General features: G+C 41.2%; 1 protein-coding gene across 1 annotated transcript; it reads right to left on the minus strand.

Moving 5' to 3' along the window:
• Positions 1 to 591: 591 nt before the first annotated feature.
• On the minus strand, positions 592 to 19,803 carry pde11al (phosphodiesterase 11a, like). The gene is made up of 20 exons (XM_072678729.1): positions 19,033 to 19,803; positions 12,765 to 12,923; positions 10,608 to 10,697; positions 10,094 to 10,234; positions 9,848 to 9,912; positions 9,517 to 9,637; positions 8,862 to 8,937; positions 7,584 to 7,651; positions 7,305 to 7,397; positions 7,145 to 7,195; positions 6,080 to 6,226; positions 5,090 to 5,197; positions 4,037 to 4,146; positions 3,789 to 3,879; positions 3,036 to 3,136; positions 1,850 to 1,927; positions 1,680 to 1,743; positions 1,475 to 1,549; positions 1,097 to 1,180; positions 592 to 1,015 (listed from the first exon to the last, which is right to left on the minus strand). The coding sequence occupies exons 1-20, from the start codon at positions 19,801 to 19,803 to the stop codon at positions 734 to 736; spliced, it is 2,775 nt and encodes a 924-aa protein (XP_072534830.1). The 3' UTR covers positions 592 to 733.
• Between the last annotated feature and the right edge of the window lie 522 nt (positions 19,804 to 20,325).

Here is a 20,325-nt window from a genome sequence, read left to right on the forward strand (position 1 = left end):
TATAACATATGAAAACAAAACCATGACCATAACTAGTGGGTTGCTGCATCATGGCTCAATTAGCTGTATAAGCTGAACAATTAGGTACTCTACATGTTATAAATGTCCCAAAAGGCTTAAGACTGAATGAACCATAAAGCATATGCTGTAATATACAAGTCAACAAGTGCAAAGCATCACAGTGATATAAATTCATAGTCAGTCTGAATCTAGGTCATCAGCATTAGTACCTCATTCAAGCATATTCTCACATTTTGTGATCTGAATGTGTCATATATTCTGAACAAGTCTTACCATACCAACAGCCATCATGCAATCAGCCATTAGATGTAGCTCATTTTCACAGTTTGAGTTTCAGCGTAACAGCAGGCAAACAATTGTTGAGCTAGAGATAATTATATAAACAAAAGCAGACAGAGTAGCTTCCTAACTCCTTACAGTCACCATGTTTTCACAAATGTTAGTTCTGCCTCTGTACATTTAAACTAGTGCCAAATGGATAAGGACTTTTGTTCTTAGAATTGTCATCTAAGTGATACTTTTATTAAATATGTTAATCAAAAAACATGGCACATCCCAATTGTGGCCTATTATTGTGCTGTAGAGCCTTTTACTTGATTTCATTCACCAAAAATGATCAAGCTAACTTAGTAGACTGTGTACTGTGACTTTTCATTCTGTAACATTTAAAGCAGTGTGTCTGTTTAGGGTTCCCTCCCCCAGTCTGCCACCATTAGCTATCTTCTGATTTGCTGCAGCGATTTGACTCCGGTCTGTGGGTGGACCCTGCATTTTGATTGGGCACAGCATTTTCACATGACCCAGCTTGTGGTCTGGGGGCGGATTCTGTGCTTTGATTGGTTTCTTCTCCTTCTCCCTCCTCTAGACAGGGACTGGAGGGCTCTGAGGTGTGGCGTGCTTGCTGATAGGACAGACAAAGCTCCTCCCACTTCTTACGATTGGCATCAATCCCATCTACCATTGGCTGGAGCTTCCTATTCAGCTTCACCAAAGCCTTTTCAGAGATAGCTTCATTAATTATTCAGACCCAGTCACAGCCAACTAGTATTAAAAGGACACAGTGATATTTGTTTACCTCATACAATGGCTTACAAATCCCATCAATCCACTCCAGCTGGAGTGCAGGGAGTTCATCTTTACGGTTTCGGTCAAAAATGGCCTGGAGGGAGATCGGACAAGACATCATGTGGGTTTTGTTGTTGTTTTGGGGTTAAGTAAGTCATTTTAGTAACTATTTGCTTTACTTATTGTGTTATTTTGTACATTTAATGCCGGTAATTTAATCCAGGTCATGCTGATGTGGATAATCATCTTCAGAAATCCTCATCTAATCACTTTCACATTACACAAATGTTTTTTGGAAGTTCTGAATGGAAGTTCTTGTGGAGGTTTGCAAACACAGGGCCAGTAATACTCATTACAAGGACCACAAAGGTGATAAATAAACACTTACAGATGGAGTCAGCTTCAGCTCAGATCTCTCCCTATCACCCTGCTCAAAGAACTCACTGGTCACCAGCTCTGCCACCTGCAGTGAGAGACTGAAACTTAACTTGGGCACTTCTATAGCCTACAGTGCATCAATCTTCACAAGGCTAATAGGGGGCTATGTATGACACCAGCCAGTTGTGGGCTGGAACAGGAAATGTAAATCTGACCTGTTTAGAGATCTCCCATGGTCGAGTCACTGCACCCAAGTCACATGCAGTCATCAGCATGGATCTGGTATGGAGACATTGGTATTTTGCTGCTTCTGTAGTGCATACAGTTTCAATAACCCTAAAAAACTATGAAGCTTCTACAGCATAAAGTAAAGACGATGGCTCACCTGAGGACATCTCTGTGCTCCTGATTGGACCAGCTGAATTCTCCAGACAGAACACACTCAAAGAACTTCGTTCTTCTTCTGTTGTGGGGAAGAAAAACAAACTGCAGATTTAAAATGAGGAGTCAAATTCAATAAATAGACAAAACTGTAATTGGAATGCAAATGTAATTTCCAATGTAAGCTTCTACTGATTTTCTGACGTACGTATTTGTGTATACCAATATAAATATGCAAAACTTTGGTTAAATGATACATTTTTTCTGAGGTGTAAATAAGTGAATAAATCCACTAAAGGCAAGCATAGTTTTGCTGTACTGTCACTGGCTGCATAGAAACATCAATGAGATTTGAACAATTGGGAATTGTGACCAAAATATCTGCTCTTTATTTCAGGACACAGACCTTGCCATCAGAGCCTAAAGATGTAGACCACATATTAAAACAGTAGTATCATACACAAGTTTTTAAATGTGAAGGCCCAGGACCTGAACATAGCGCTAGCAATGTTGAGTTGACATGCTATTGCCACCACTTCTCTTGACAAACATATTTTAAGCAAGGAGACACAAACTCAGCTTACCTAAGATTAGATCTCCTCTCAGCAACACATTTACTTATTAGCTTTGTGGCAGGATGTAGCCACACATGTGCATTTCAACAAAGTGTATCAAGCAGTGTGAAAAAAAGCCTGATCTAGACAAACAAGAGGCAGTCCTTGTACAAGTTAGTCAGTCAGTAAGCAAAACTGTCTCTTCTAGGCAAAAACAACCAAAACAGACTTTGTTTTGCACACCACTTCTTTCAAAATGTTAAATTAAGCTAAAGGAAATATGCTTATGTACATGCAGATGTGTGTTTTTGGTAGAGGATTTGACTTATTTTTATTAATGAAAAACACAATTTGTGTAACAATAGTAATAAAAATTTAATATTAGATCTGGAATGCACACAAGACTGCATTTTGGAACATACCTATAATTCAGCATATTATTCATCATGAAATGTTCACATAACATAAAGAGAAGCTTAATGTTCATGTTACAATGTTGTCAAAAAAAATGCTTATAAAGTATTATGTAGTAGGATAGGGGATTCATGCAGTGTTAGTTGTAAGAAAATGTGTGCATCTAATCTAATATTCCTTTCTGAGTGAAAATGGACATAGTGGTGCGCTTACTAAACTCACTGGAAATACAGGGTGAGGTCTGTGGACAGGATGGCTTGCTTCAGGAGCTGCATCATGTGGCTGTATTCTTTAGAGCAGAGATTGGCAAAAATGTTGTGACCCTGTTGGGGGGAATAACAGTCTTTTAGGCTGCGCTCACAATGTGGTAAAATCATGTAACATTACAGGATGCTTTTTGTAAAACAGAACAGCGGATGTACAAATTAATGCCTTACGACATCTCATGTTCAATTAAAGAAAACCACATGCAGACAAAGATCATTTCTCTCCTCTGAGCTTCAAAGAAAAACCTTGCCTCAGATTCTGACCAAATAATGATGCAATATGTCTGCTGAGTTTTACATATGGTCATCAAACCTTTCTTCTTGTATCGCCATTCGAATGGATAATATTCTATGCCTCTTTAAATAAGCTGTCCTTTTGATTAAAGCTTCTTCCTCTGTCTACATCAATGCCATACACCCAGGAGGGTCTCTTTGTAACAGAATAGTTAGTTAAAGGGTCTCAGGATGCAGAAACAAAAAATCAATGTAGAGCCTGTTACCTCTTTTAAGATTACCATAGGCAGTTAATTCACATTGAAATGATTTTTAATACTTAAACATGTTAATTAAATCAATATAGAAATGTGCTGTGTTTGCCAAATAAAAAAACACATCTATAAAAAGTGAGTCATAGGCTAGTAAAAGATGCAGAGGACACTGGTAAGAGATGGGGTGTTATGGACAGTTTCCCTGGTCTTGCCATGGTCACCTCGCTCTGCAGTATCATGACGGCGTGATTGAAATGGTGATGCTCAAGAGTGGCTGATGTTCCATACAGCAATGCCAGTGCTGATCCTGACCTGCAGAGGGCAGTAGAAAGTTAGTTATAGAGCAGTAACTTCATGCTGCTACCTTGGCCTTCATTTTATGCTGAGTGTGTGTATCAAATCATATGAACTGTTGAAGTGAGTGAGAATGCATAAGACTGTTTTAGCTGTACTGCAGTTCTCAGCTCACTTGGCCTGAAAGGCATTGTTTGTGCCTCTGTGATCCAGATCATGGCAGAGGCACCCAACCATTAGTGCCAGAGTCTCTGTGTCCGTCAGAACCTCTTGGAACCCTGCAGTCTAACCAGAAGACAAACATTCATTTTAGTGCTGCAGCTAGTTCAGAAATTGAATATATGCAGTGTCAAGAAAAAGTGTTTAACATTATATAACATTGAATAACATTTATATCTTAAACCAACACCTACCAGTTCACAAATTAAACATAAAGACACAACAATGTGATATGTTATCGGATTAGGCCAATCCACAAGCTTACATTTCTTCTTTTTTCTCAATGTAAGGCAGACTTGCTTGTCTGCTTTGGATCACTGTCTTGTTGCATAACCCAACTCTGCTTCAGCTTCACCTCATGGACAGATGACCTGACATTCTCTTGTCTCAGCTAAGGCCAAAAGTCTTCTATTCCATTAGAAAAACACCAGGCAAAATGGCATCCATGGCAGAACAGCATGGTAGAAACCATTGCTAACCAAGAAGAATATAAATGAATATAAATGAGTTCTGAAACAATGGGCTGAATCTGGTGAATCTGAAGTGGAGCTTTTTGGTAAGTAGCAACCTCATAACTGTAAAGCATGGTGGTGGTAGTGGGATGCTTTGGTTGCTTTAGGAACTGCAAGCCTTCCAACCATTGAGGGAAGTAAACATTCTGCCTTGTATCAGACAATTATTTAAGAAAATATCAGGTAGAATATCTGTTCAAATTATGTATATATACTATATATAACAACATAATGGATGATAAAAATTCTAAAAAACTTTTAAATCTTATATATATATATATATATATATATATATATATATATATATATATACAATCTTTAATCCTTTTGTACATTAAATTAATACTACAACGTTTTCCCTGTCTACTGCATGTGTGGAATATGGTCTATAGTCAAATAACATATTGTCGATAACCAAGAACAAGAATTTTCTCATATATAGAAAAGGCTTGGAAGGGTCTTTTACTGGTCAGAGGTATGAAATTACATGCACTCACAGTGATCATGACAAACATGCACTGGGAGACGTTGAAGGCGTGTCTCCAGTTGTGGTAAGCCACGGTGCGGTAGTTCTTTCTCACAGTGAGCAGCCAGCGGCACAGCACCTGTACAGAAGGAGGAGGGTGTGTGATCATGCCTGTGTCTCTGCCCATTCGATCACACAACACTTTCAGAATCTGTTGTAAATTTCAGGATACACACAGTGCCCAAGATTTATGATTATCAAATTAACACAGTTTATATTGTTCATTGAGGTTCGCTTATAACAAATGTGCTGCTTTAGGATGTAGAAACTGTCATAAATAGTTCATTACCATTTTGTTAGTGCTGATAAGACTGATGTATGTAAATAAGCTTGTTCTGCTAGAGTAGACCACACTCTGAGAGAGAACGGGAGGGTGAATATTTTAAGATTGGAGTCCGGGTTGGCTTTTCTGTGGCCTGCGTGTGAAGCCGTACCCCCACATTTTTCTGTGGTGAGTGATGAAAGAAAGGGAGGAGACTTGTGAAGGCGGGTGCAATGTTTGCTCAACACAGAGTTGAACAAGCGGGGTTATATAAGGGGCTTGAGAGCCAGGAGGATGAGTTTGGGACACTTACTTGCCTGTCTTGTATTGTGGCTCATTTTAAAAACCTTTGTAGCTTAGTTCCTATAAATTAGTGAAAATATCCATTTTTTTTTAAGTTGCAAAAAAAAAAAACACAATTCCCTGCAAAACAGATACTTTGATCCACAACCATTTTATAAAAGGGGAACCTTAAAACAATTATGTATTTTGCACTTGTTATGTAGATATGTGTTTAATAAAAAATGAATTCTCCATTTTTTATGCATCAAACCATAGCCTAAAAACCCAGGACTGAACCAATTACACTATTATCATCTACAGCAAGTTAGTCCCTGCATCTCTGAGTATGCCTTTGTAAGTAATGACTTCTGGGGTTCCGAGTATTGGCTTTTATCCCTTCTGGAGCCCCCACCTCACCTCATAATCAATTTTGAATTTCTGCACAACCCCAAGCTCCAGAAACATCCGCAGGGAGGCGGTGATCATGGCATCATTGTCCAGTGAAAAGTCGTTAAAGTGGAACTCGTCGATGCCCAGCTCGCTGCTCAGGGGGATCTTAGCGGCCTGAGAGAGGAAAGACAGAGCGGGCCTGTTACACAGCCAAACAATCTTAATAACACCAGACCTAAAGCAATTAAACCCAACAGCGGGGCCTGACCCACTGAGAGCAAATATGGAGTGTACTGCTCTGCGTTCTTTCAATTATGAATACTTCAACATCTGAAATACAGGCCCTGTAAATTGTCCATTCAGAGGAATGGAGAGAGTTTAACACGTGTGTTTTCCTTATGTCCAATTTTCCCCCATGATGTATGAGTTTAATTTAAAGTTTTCATCAACTCCCTCTGTGCACACAGGAGCTAAACTTTCAGTAATAACATTCCCAAAGATTCAAGAATTCATAGAATGTGTTTGAACTGTATTTAATTCCCAAAAGAGTCCAAATCCTGCGCTCCCTTTTCCTGTAGGTTTTAATCATATAGCTCATATACATCATATACGTGATGCTGTAATAACCATAGATTAGTATAAAAGGTACGCTATATGGACAAAGCATTGGGACACCTGTTGGAGTAACTGTCTCTACTGTCCAGGGATTCTGGAGCGTTGCTGTGAGGATTTGATGGCATTCAGTGGCAATAGCATTAATGAGGTCAGGATGTTGGATGATGTCCACCCCACCTCATCCTCCCCAACTTATCCCAAAAGTATTGGATGGCGCACCATCAATCATTCCAGAGCTTCACAGGTCAATGCTGGAGGTATTTTATACCCCTCTAGTATATGCAAAGCATTAGACATTAGGTAATTTGAGGCTGATAAAAGGCTGATTAAAAATTAGGTTGAAAGGAACTCTTAGGCTGACTTGAATCTCTTTAAGTACTTTCATTTTTAAGTGTCATCATTTTATCATGAGCCATAAAATATTCTGTATAAAGACACTCAATGACTTTTATCTGATGTTAGACTGATCAGAAATACCTTGAGTCGATCCACCTCTACCTTTGAGCATGTGGCATGATAAGAAAGCATCTGAAGGCATGAATACAGAAGATTACAAAAGGTTTAATAGAGGTTGCACTCTTTTAAATCAATAAAGAAAAAAGATCAGACAGTTAGAAAGAGACTGCATTCAGCTCACATCCAGAGCCACAGACTGCTTGGCCCACGTCTTCTTTACTTGGTTGTACATCATCGTATTGTTGATGCCGAGGCCACAGAAAATAACAAAAGCCTGCGGCAAACACATCAACACACAATCACAGCAGTATACAGAAGCAGTGGATTAATAATAGATGTGATTTTTTTGTGTGTTGATTGTGATTAGGAGGATGAAGAGAGTAAAACATTGTGTAGAAAAACATTATGTAGAATTGATGACCTTATTTCATCTAAATTAATACATCAGCAGAACTCGCACCTCAAACAGCCTTTGATCTGCATCATTAAACGTCTTCCTGTCCAAGCGATTAAGAATCTGAGCAACACCTTGAAAAGATAAGAGGACTGTCTGTGATGGATAAAGAAACTGGTTATGTGTTGTTTATTTTCGTACATTTTATAACAAGAATGTAATAAAAAATCCATGTGTTCATCTTATTATTTTTCGAAAGATAAGTACACTATATGAAGAAAAGTATTGGGACACCTACTCATTCGTTGTTTCCTACAAAATCAAGGGTATTAAAGTTTTTCCAGCTTTTGTTGAAGTAACTGTCTCTACTGTCCAGGAGAGACTTTCTACTAGATTTTGGAGCATTGCTGTGAGGATTTTATTGCATTTGCCGACCAGAGCTTTTGTGCAGCCAGGATGTTGAATGATACCCCCCCACCTCACCCCCAACTCATCCTAAAAGTATTGGATAAGCACAATCATGCCAGAGAACATAGTCGCACTACTCCACAGCACAATGCTGGGGGGCTTTATCCCCCTATAGCCCACACCTGGCATTAGGCATGGTGCCAATAGGTACATGTTTTTCTGCTCCAGAGAGTCCTATTCCACTGCCAGCACTTCTCTACAGGGACTAGACAAACTGTGTTTGTAAATTTGCACATCAGCAGTGGGTGCAACTTAAAGCAGCTGAATGCATTTATTAGAGGGAGTGTCCACAAACATTTGGACACAGTGTACATACATTAATCAAAATTCTGTTACTGTAAATAATTAAGTGAGTAGAAGATCAACTGATATTCAAAAGGCATAAAGGTAAGGATCTGCTTAAAAAATGTCCCCACATTTTAAGCAGGATTAGTGTCTCATTTTCCCACAATTCTAGAGAACAAAAACCCAGGAAACAACAGGAGCACCATGCAAATGCTTGGGCACCCCAAGATATCTAATGCCCATGAAGAAGAAGGCTATAAAAAGCTAACAAAGTGCACTTGTGCTTGTGTTGTAGCCAGTGGCACGTGGAACATGTTCATGGTAGAAGGAAAAATGATTCAATTTAAAGCCAGCTAATTCTGGAAGCAAACATCAAACTGTCTGTAAAAAAGCTGAAGATGAAAAGGGAATGGCTTCTACAGAAGCATACCTACCCCAAACCCACCTCAAAAACCCACAATGGACTACCTCAAGATGTGCAATGTTTTGACCAGAAGTTCCCAAACATTTGTATGCCCCTGTATGTAACATATATAACCCCATGTCCTGACAAATGAAAGAGTGTGTGTTATTTACTATCTAGGAACTCACCAATTATTTGATGGGTTCTGTTCCAAATGGGTACACACAACACTGATCTGATATGAAACCCAGATGCCTGGTCAGCCTGTAAAGAAACACACAGCATGTTTGTGAGCACTTCCTCCATGTTGGCTCAGACAGAGCGGAGACAGTACAGAGCACGCCACAGATCACACATGAAGAGCAGCAGCGCTACTGGCTACTGGTGGGTGTGGCGCAACAGATAATACCACTACCTGCTAGTGAGCTACCATACCACGTGGGAGACTGGGGTTCGATTCCCAGTCTGGGTGACTATGCTGTGCTACACCAATAAGAGTCCTTGGGCAAGACTCCTAACACTACATTGGCCCACCTGTGTAATATGAGTAACCCTGTAAGTCGCTCTGGATAAGAGGGTCAGTTAAATGCCATAAATGTAAATGTTCAAAAGCAAAATGTGTTCACTAATTCTTAAATTATAATGCCTTTAAATTGGTATAAAACTTTTTCCACCAAGTTCTTTATTTCTTTAACCAATGGTTAATGGTTCTTCTATGGCATCGCTCATCCAAACCTTTGGAAGCATGTTTATTTTTAAAAGTGTAAGTAGAACAACTTGACGATGTAGTCATCAATACATGGTTTGTGTGTGTGTGTGTGTGTGTGTGTGTGGTCCGCCCACCTCAGCATCAAAGCGAGGATCTTGACACACATCACTGATGTTCACAGGTAGGCCTGTGGATGCCACCAGCTCAGCAATGCTATTATTGATCAGCCAGTCCGAACAGGACACCTTTTCCATGCTGACTTCATCAAGGACATGCGTAGAAATGCACACACATGTACCCAAACAGCAAGGAGAGTGTTTAAAAAACAATTTCTTCAACTTTCAAACGTGGATTTACACAGCGGTAATACAAGAGCAAATGAGTGAACTATGATGTGTAAATGCTTTGGATTAAAACGCTTATACACAACATGCACATGAAGTGGAAAGCTCATGGAAAGCTCACCTTATGTCACGATCAACACTGCAGAGTGGAGACATGAGCTCAAAGGTCTTGGAGAACTTCACCACCTGTAGGGAACAGAGGAACAATGTGTGGATGGAGGAAAGTAGCATAACAGACACAGGTAGGCAAGTAGGTTGAAAGACAGACAGACAGGCAGACACACAGTCAGATCGGTAGATAGATGCAGAGATAGATGGGTGGATAGATAGATGGATAGACAGACAGAGTAACGTTTAAACGCCTCACAGGTGAGTGAATGTCCTCCAGCAGCAGCACAGAGCAGCGTTCACACTGCAGCAACGTTAGAGCCCTTTGCATGATCTTCCTCACAATCTTCTCCAGGTCTGTCTGCTCCTCAAACAGATCATTCACCACCTCCAGAAGAGCCTGCACAAACAGCAGCTACTTCACTTCACTTTACTCACCGCACCACTTCTTCCTTCAGGTTTGAATTCCACACCCAGAAATATGTGTGAAGTTCATTAGGTGTTCACACTGGATGTCAGTATCATTAAAGTAGCATCAAAATAAAAGGGAAGGCTTTCAAACCATTGACAAGCCATTACAGCTCTCACTGTTGTTGAGAGCATAAGTTCCCCACACTAGATCATTTTATTTGCTCTAAAAACATCAATTGACTCAACACAAACCAGACTGGGAATCAATTGAACTTCTGGGAGTGAACCTGAAATTCTCACTGCATTATTCAGCAGTGTTCTCCAGGCTGTGAACAGAGTTAGTGTGTGGTACAAGTTCTCACCCTGCTTCTATCGTACTCTTTGCGGGATTCAGAGAAGAGCTTGGCATTGGAGATCGATATTCCACAGAAAGGCAGATACATCTGCAGCACCTGTGCAGACGGAGGCAGAAATCTACTTTAAAAACATTTCTTTACCCTGAGAAAGACGAGCACTGGACTGGACTTTTGATGTAATTCGTAAAACGTAATTTTCTTATGTACTAGCACATCTGAGTAACACTACACCGATATCTCCTTTTTGATCAGATTTTACTTAGAATCAGATTTAGATTTATTGGCCAAGGATGTTGACACACACAAAGAATTTGGAATTTGTGTCTCTCCACAACTATAGTATGTACAATTAATTTACAGACACAATATACAATATACACAGTACACAAGCAATGATTAGACTGTCCAAAGACAATACTTTACAGACATAACCATAATGTATAACCAATGTACATAATCAGTGGACAATCAGAAGACTAAAATTTCACACGAAATCCCCTACCTCACGTTATAGCTGGACCCAAAGGATGTGCGTAATTACCATGAATCACCTGGATTACAATAATAATGAACTCTGTCTGTCACATTGACACCCTGTCTCACACCTGCCGGCTGCCTTCCTAATGAAGTATTGATTAGGGATTGGGAATTCTAGTCGATTAGGGAAATGACTGCATGGTCAATTAAAGCTGCTGATTATCACCACAACATAGCTTACTGCTGCTAACAGATTTAGACATCAGTGTAGGCATTTTTTAAAAATTAGATTTTTACACAATAAAATCATTCATAATACCTATGCAGACTTAACATAGTGCAAGGATGTTGTCATACAAGGATAATCCATAAGATAACTTTGTTTAGATGTAGGCTCATCAATGTATTTATTATAGCACCACTGGAAATGTTTAAACAGGAAAATAACTTCATCAGACTAATTCTGACATCTGCTGGACACAGAAGAGAATGATTCAGCACCACTCCCTCCAGGGAGATTCAGCCCCTCCCTCTAGGGAGATTTAGGTTGGACGCTCGCAGCTCCTGCTGCCTCCTTATTCCACCTTTATACATGTGCAGCCCATCTTAAACTCACTACATTTCTCATATACTCTTTGTTTGAAAAAAGCCCTATTGGAATGGGATGAAATCTACCTGAGGTCCTGGGATAGTTCTCTTTCTGTCACAGGGCTCCTCTGTGATTTAATTTTCATTTGAATTCACCATGTGTGTGTTTCTGAGTACCCACAGTTACCCACTGTTTTTACCCACTCTGCACTGCTTTAAAAATTTTACTCCTGTCTGGATGCACATCTCTGTGCTTTTCCAGGCAGATGTTGCCTTGCATTGGAAAAAAGGCATCTAGCCGCTGCACCGCATTTGAGTGCACGTATTCATCAAACATCCTCCAATAGAAGGATAGCAGGAATTGCATAACGAAAATAAAGTGCATAATTGGTGACGTGCTGTCTCATGCCTCCCCTCTGAGAAGTTTCTCAAGCTTTTATTCCTCAAGATCATTCCTGACGTGAGGAAGATAAGCTTTGAAAAAGCTAATTTCAGTCTTTAGTTATTTAATCATTTAGTACCATGTGCAAAATGACCTTCAGGCCTGTGCTGGAGTTGGCCTGTTTCCTAAGGTTATGTAAGCAAGCTCTTTCATGGTCTCTGAAAATGGCTTCTAATGATCTGCTGCACACAGTGAACAATTATTAATGTTTTTCACTATAACATTCTCAGAGGTTTGAGGACTTTATTTTATAATTGCTGGACAATTCTACATCAATCCCATCTTTCCTATTGTTTCTGTAACAGATTAAAATCTGTCCTTAGAGAAGTTGGGATGTTTGCATGTTCATGTTTGGTCGTAAAATGTATGTATGCATTGTGTGAAACTGATGATTTCCATGCTACCTTTTATTGCTGGATGCACTGTGAGCGTTTCTTAACATGAGTGTGCACATAAAAGCATAATGTTCGTTTTTGGATCAGTTTCTTTACATATCTTAAAAAATGCCAGAACAGCATTCAGAAACCATGTTCGTCTGAATAGCCAAAGAATTTTGTTTAAATACAATGATCATCCTCCTATAGCAGCTCATGAATGACTGTAAATGGAATAACAGTGTATTTCATTAATGGAAAGTAGAGAGTGATGCAACTAACCTTTTCATCATCCTCAGTGAAAGGAGTTCCATTGGGGTTTTTGTTGATGGCCTGCACCACCCCAATAACCTCCCCATCGCTGTTACAAATGGCCATGCACAGGATCGACTGGGTCTTATAACCTGTCAGCTTGTCAATTTCATCACTAAAGCGATGGTCCTGTGGGAAACACACAACAATTAAAGGAATGTGAATCCTTGCTGGAAAAAGACAGCAATTCACCTGGAATAGCCAACTCGTTTAAAGCTGCTGTTAATTGCCAGAGTAAATTTAGATGTGTTTGGCATATTCAGATTTGCATAAAGACAAAGGCAAATACATTTAGAATACAAAAATATTTTTACAGTGGTCCTTTTAAAGGCAACGTGGCTTAGTGTGCAATTGCAACGTCATTGCATGATATATTTAAGAGCTGGTCCAAAAGTATTGCCAACAGAATAGAACCCTATGGAGCAGATATGCATGAACCTATTGGTTCCATGTCTAATGCCAGGCAAAGACTAAAGGGGTATAAACCCCCAGTATTGGGGGTTAATAAAATGTGAATAAATAAATAAAATGTAAATAATGTAAATAATATTGTTATATTGTTATAGCTTTTTTACTTCTATTATTTATATTGTGTATATAGTGGTCATTTATCTACATTTTTGCTTCTGAATGTATTACTAGAGATGGGGATGAGGTGGGGTGGTAATTATTTAACATCCCGACCCTGATTAGATGCAAATGTCACCTTCCCAGGACAGTAGAGACAGTTACTTTTGACCAAAGCAGAATAAAGTATTTTTGATACCCTTGATTTCTGAACAAACAAAGGATGTGCAAGTTAAAGGTGGATAATATTTCAACAATATTTCACCTTGTTACCATTGAGGAAGTGGAAGAACTGTTGGGTCATGCAACAAGACAATGACCCAGAGCATACTACCAAGTCTACCTCGCAATAGTAAAAAAAATGTTAATGCTCAGCGGTCTGCAAATATCACTGAGCTGAATCAGTTCTCCCAAGAGGAGTGGGCCAAAATCCATTCATGTATTTAAGATCCTGAATAAGAAATACAGATTGTGCTGACATCACCAGAACTTTCTCACTACTCAACCCACTCAATTAGCTGAAATAATTTTTGTGGTTATGTGGATATGGTTATCCAGCTCGCTCATGAACTCTAACTGGTATAGAGTGGTGTGTCTGCTCAGATGGAGAACCACATTCCAGTCTCCCACATGGAGGGCTAGTGTAAACCACTACGCTTGACCAACCACATAGCATGCATTATTACACTTGATGTCAGAGACTTAAATAAACACCTTGTCAACATCTTCTCTTTAGGTCATTGATCACTCCTGACGTGATGTAGTGATATTGAAAGAAGACGTCCAGTAGGAGGCAGTGCATCCGGAAAGTATTCACAGCGCTTCACTTTTTCCACATTTTGTTAGGTTACAGCCTTATTCCAAATTGTATTAAATTAATCTCTTTCCTCAAAATTCTACACAAAATACCCCATTATGACCATGTGAAAAAAGTTTTCTTGAGAGTTCTGAAAATTTATTAAAATCAAAAAACAAAGAAATCATATTTACATAAGTATTCACAGCCTTTGCTTAATACTTTGTAGAACCACCCTTGGCAGCAACTACAGCCTCAAGTCTTTTTGAATATGATGCCACAAGCTTGGCACACCTCTCTTTAGGCAGTTTTGCCCATTCTTCTTTGCAGTACCTCTGAAGCTCCATCAGGTTGGATGGGAGACGTCTGTGCACAGCCATTTTCAGATCTCTCCAGAGATGTTCAATCGGATTCAAGTCTGGGCTCTGGCTGGGCCACTCCAGGACATTCACAGAGTGGTCCTGAAGCCACTCCTTTGAGATCTTGGCTGTGTGCTTCGGATCGTTGTCCTGCTGAAAAATTAACCGTCGCCCCAGTCTGAGGTCAAGAGCGCTATGGAGTAGGTTTTCATCCAGGATGTCTCTGTACATTGCTGCATTCATCTTTCCCTCTATCCTGACTAGTCTGGCAGTTCCTGCTGCTGAAAAACATCCCCATAGCATGATGCTGCCACCACCATGCTTGACTGTAGGGATGGTATTGGCCTCGTGATGAGCAGTGCCTGGTTTCCTCCAAACATGACGCCTGGCATTCACACCAAAGAGTTCAATCTTTGTCTCATCAGACCAGAGAATTTTGTTTCTCATGGTCTGAGAGTCCTTCAGGTGCCTTTTGGCAAATTCCAGACGGGCTGCCTTGTGCCTTTTACTAAGGAGTGGCTTTCGCCTGGCCACTCTGCCATACAGGCCTGATTGGTGGATTGCTGCAGAGATGGTTGTCCTTCTGCAAGGTTCTCCTCTCTCCACGGAGGAACGCTGGAGCTCTGACAGAGTGACCATCGGGTTCTTGGTCACCTCCCTGACCAAGGCCCTTCTCCCCCGATCGCTCAATTTAGATGGCCGGCCAGCTCTAGGAAGAGTCCTGGTGGTTCCAAACTTCTTCCATTTACGGATGATGGAGGCCACTGTGCTCATTGGGACCTTCAAAGCAGCAGAAATTTTTCTGTATCCTTCCCCAGATTTGTGCCTCGAGACTATTTTGTCTCGGAGGTCTACAGACAATTCCTTTGACTTCATGCTTGGTGTTTGCGCTCTGACATGCAGTCAACTGTGGGACCTTATATAGACAGGTGTGTGCCTTTCCAAATCATGTCCAATCAACTGGATTTACCACAGGGGGACTCCATTTAAGCTGTAGAAACATCTCAAGGATGATCAGTGGAAACAGGATGCACCTGAGCTCAATTTTGAGCTTCATGGCGAAGGCTGTGAATACTTACGTAAATGTGATTTCTTAGTTTTTTATTTTTAATAAATTTTCAGAACTCTCAAGAAAACTTTTTTCACATGGTCATAATGGGGTATTTTGTGTAGAATTTTGAGGACAGAGATTAATTTAATACAATTTGGAATAAGGCTGTAACCTAACAAAATGTGGAAAAAGTGAAGCGCTGTGAATACTTTCCGGATGCACTGTATCTATCGGTGGCTTCCCCAAAGGGATGTCTTTATCTAGAAAAGCTCCCAGCTATTCCCTCTCACTGTAAAAGCGCCTTTTCTGAACTCATTACACTAATGGACCTCCCGAGATGGGAGTTCAGCAGGTGATTGAGGAGCGATCGCCCCTGGCCATGTTATAATGATGTCCAGCATTCAAGTACTGGAATGAACATCCTGATGCACACAGGAAAGGACAGCCCTGTAAGCAAGATGCCTTCCAGGAGAAATTGGTTTTCTCTTTTTTCATTTTGACATGATTAAAGTAATCAGGTTTCAATTCCTATTGACTGCAGTTAGTTACACTGAGTTCTTACAGTTCTTACAATAAGCACATATTGTGTAATCTTGCTACTGTAACAAGTGGTTAGGCAACCCTATGTTTAAAAAGAGATGGATCAGGTTTATATATTTATGAGTAAACTTTGGAAATCTCAAAGGAATCTTATTCAGTTAGTAATTCAGTTATTAATCACTATGTATTATTCAGTATGTTTAATAATTTCTTCAGTAAAAACTGTAAAATCAATATGTAAGTTTATCTGGTAGGAAACCGAAGTGTGAGCCTTTGCAGTTCAAAGGCGTGTACCCCTGGTCAAAATTGGGCACCCCTGGTCAACATTTCTGTTACTGTAAGCAGCTAAGTGAGTAAAAGATAAACTGATCTCCAAAAAGTAAAAGGTTAAAGATCACACATCCATTAACACTTCAAGGAAGATTAGTGTATTATTTTTGTTGATATGTACAATTAAAAGGATCTCATACCTGAATTAGCCCAGAGGCCATGTTATGCTCATATCAAAAAGCTTTCAAAAGCTTTACAAATACTCATCAGTAAGTCTTTCCTCTCCACAGAATTCAGTGTCAGAAGTTTTCAAAAACATCTAAACACTTCCTGTGGAGCAATTAAGTTGTTGACTTCAATGAGTAAATGTATGTTTGGGGAAAACCAGATCTCGAATTTCATGAAAAGAACGCCTCTCCAACGGTTTAACATAGGGTGGATTGATCCTGCTTAGGCTTGCTTTGCAACCAATGACTATAGGATGTCTTCTACAGCAGGATAATTACCCCTAACACACTTTAAAATCCACAATGGACTACCTCAAGAGGTGCAACCTACAGATTTAGCCATGGACCTCAACCTAAGCATCACAAAAAATCTATGGATAGACCTCAAAAGAGCAGTGCATGTAAGATGGCCCAATAATCTCACAGAACTAAAGGCTTTTTTTAAGGGCGAATGGGCAAAATAGGCTGCCCTGTAAATTTAGGCTTCAAGCCTTTTTGCTTTTTTTTTGTTATTGTCAATGATGGATTTTATGATGGACATAAAAAGCAATCTAAAAGTCTAAAATATTAAAGATATGTATCATTTGGAAAATATCTTTACTCTTTACTTGTTTAACTTACAGCAGCGAAAGTTTTGCCTAGGGGTTCCCAAACATACTCAAGCTACTGTATTAGGACCACGTTTCCCCTATGCAGTAAGTTTCCCAGTTAACACCCAAAATATCTACAGTATTTATATGAGTTCATGTAGGCAAAAATGAATAATACCAGAGTTCAGAATCAGAATTCCAGTCTGTACTAAAGGTTAGTGTCTCAATTTGAGAGTCCCAAGCTAACACATGGTCCTGTAGATATACTGTATTGTTAAATACTTAGTAAGGGTTTATTTAACAGTAAAAGTCACAGTGACCTCCATAAAGAATTTGATCACAAGCTGAAGAATTTGTGCAGCTGGTGGACTTGTACGACTGGCAGGCTGACTGGATAAAGTTGACTTTTAAAACATTAAAACATTTAAAACAGTTTTGCACTTCAGCTATGAGGCTAATGTAGCATGAATTAGCATCACCTCAACTACGTCATTCCATATTTTGCCTCAAAACGGGGACTTCAATTCTTCAATACTCTTAACTGACAGGTATGAATTGCCTTTATCTATAAAAGTGAATAAAAGTAGACTCCAGAATGTGGACTTGGACACCACAGCCACAGTTAAACGTGCAATGCTAGCAAATGCAGGAGTCAGGTGATGTAACAGAGCTGGCAGGTAGTTGAGCTGTTCAATGATGTTGCATTAGTGGCTATTCTAAAGGATGAGGTGGCGAATCGGAGGAAGCACATGCTATTCTACACCATCCCAGCACTGGTAGCATTGTGTGGTAGGGGGAGTCCTAACTAGTGGGAGGAAATTGGGAAATTAAACTAGGAATAATTGGACAAAATGAAGGCTTTCAGTGTACTTTTGTCCATTATTTTAGGTAATAGACTATTGCTAATAGCATGTCCATACAGTCTCAGAAAGCACACAAGACAGTGTTTTAGATTTGAGACTTAAAGCAGTTTTGTGGAACAGTTGGTTTTTCTTGCTCCTTGGCTCCCCCTATAGTCAGGAAATCGTGTAATTCACACTTTGAGCCACCACTGGAAAACATGCTTTACACATGCATTCCTGGACAAGCTGAGAGATACCGATAGATTGGCATCTGCGATGAAAGAAGCATGTGGACTAAGGTGATAGAGTACTATTACAGGATTTTACACACAAATATGAAATATGCAGTTCTGGAGAGCGCTGTCCTGCCCACTTCACCCAAGTTTCACAGTGCAGTTCCCAGAGTGGGAATGAGTGGGAGATGCTGTTCTCAGTAATAGAAGTTTAAAAGGTAAAGGTGCATGTATTAGTCACTGTACAGCAAAATGTGTCCTCCGCATTTAACCCATCTGTGGTAGTGAACACACACACACACTCACTAGTGAACTAGGGGCAGTGAGTACACACACACCCTGAGCGGTGGGCAGCCAACTCCAGCGCCCGGGAGGCAGAGAGGGTAAAGGGCCTTGCTCAAGGGCCCAACAGTCGCAGTTTGCCAAGCCCGGGAATCGAACCCACAACCCTGTTATCGATATCCCGGTGCTCTAACTGCTGAGCCACCACTCCAGTTCATGGAGTATAACAATGATTTTAACATACTACTAACTGTTGCTTTAAACTGCCTCAACGAGTAAGACATGCAGTTGCCCAACTGTGGGATACAAACTTCCAGCACTTAATTTTAGCATCCCATAATAACATCAGTTAAAAAAGCAATGTCTCATCACTACATTTGGGGTGAAGAGGGGGACATCGTGTTGATTTGTTTATTTATTTACTTTGCATTACTATTCCTTTGAGGGCAGCAGTACCGGGGTACTTTAGCACATCAGGTACCTCGTAGGCGTTTGGGATGTTGACGGTCTCGCCATGCTCCGCCACGTAGCCGATGATGCCCTTCCCCCAGGGCACCTGCACCTCGCTGGAGTTCATGCTGGACGAGGGTCGCACCGTGGTTCCCGAGTGCACGTCGAAGAATTTGGACACGAGCGTCCTCTTGTGCGACGGTCCCTCCACGAGGAACAGCGAGCAGCGGTCCGCGCTCACCATGATGCACACGTTGATGAGGATCTTGTAGCTCAGGTTGGTCATGTCCAGCTCGTTGGAGATGTCCTTGACGAGCTCGAGGAAGAACTCGCGCTCGTTGGACTCCTTCAGGCGGCACTTGTAGTCGAGCGCGCTGGACGCGTAGCGCGGCACGCTCACGCGCGACTCCAGCAGCGCGCTCAGGATGTGCGCCGTGGTGGGTGGCAGCGAGCTGGCCTTGCGCAGGAGCGCGCGCCGCCGCACGCTAGACTGCGAATCGTGCGCCGACAGGCTCACGTGCTCGTCGTACGTGCGGTGCGCCGTGCTCGCCTTGGAGCGCGCGAAGCTGCGCCTCAGCTCCGCGTGCGACGAGCGGCGCTTCAGCGCGTCCGCGCACGACGACGGCGACGCGAACGGCTCGCGCTTCTCCTTCTCCTCCGTGGCGGAGGACTTGGAGGGCGCGCGGCGTTCCAGCCACCTGCTCAAGGAGTCACAGCGGCCCTTGCGCATCAGATACTGCTCGATAAGGTCCGGGTGGCGGTCCAGGAATGCCTCGACGTCCGAGAAGTCAAAAGTTGTCATTGCGGAGAGAAGGAGGGCCTGAAGAAGACCCACACAAGGTGTAGTGCAAGGTATAGTAGCCTGGGGGGAAAGTGAGCTCCACTGCCTCACTGTCCTGCTGCAGTTATCTTGCACCCCCTCCCCACACTCACACACACACACACACTTTCAATTCATGCCTCCCATTCACACTTCAGTCTACTCTCCCCAAAACTCTCCTCCAAACACCTCCTTCGTTGAAACAGGTGCTCTGTAGAGATGCAGGTGGTGGTCAGGTGTGCGCTCGTGAAGTTTTATTCTCTGGGGAGCAAAAAACAGGAACAGCAGCAGAATCCCCCTGCACTCACTCTGCTGACCCGGATAAACATGAAAGCGAGGCGCAGACTTGCCAGTAGTGGTCCTTCCTCGCGCCTTTAAAGCGCGAGGGGCTTCATAACGCAGCGTGATTGAATATGCATGATTCCAGTTCTGATTATATCCGCTGCGAGGGAAGTCCTCTAACGAATCCCTCTTCTTTCTAATAAGCTCGTTTCTGCAGAGTGA

The sequence above is a fragment of the Salminus brasiliensis genome, chromosome 5, assembly GCF_030463535.1.
Source record: "Salminus brasiliensis chromosome 5, fSalBra1.hap2, whole genome shotgun sequence".
Taxonomy (NCBI): Eukaryota; Metazoa; Chordata; class Actinopteri; order Characiformes; family Bryconidae; genus Salminus; species Salminus brasiliensis.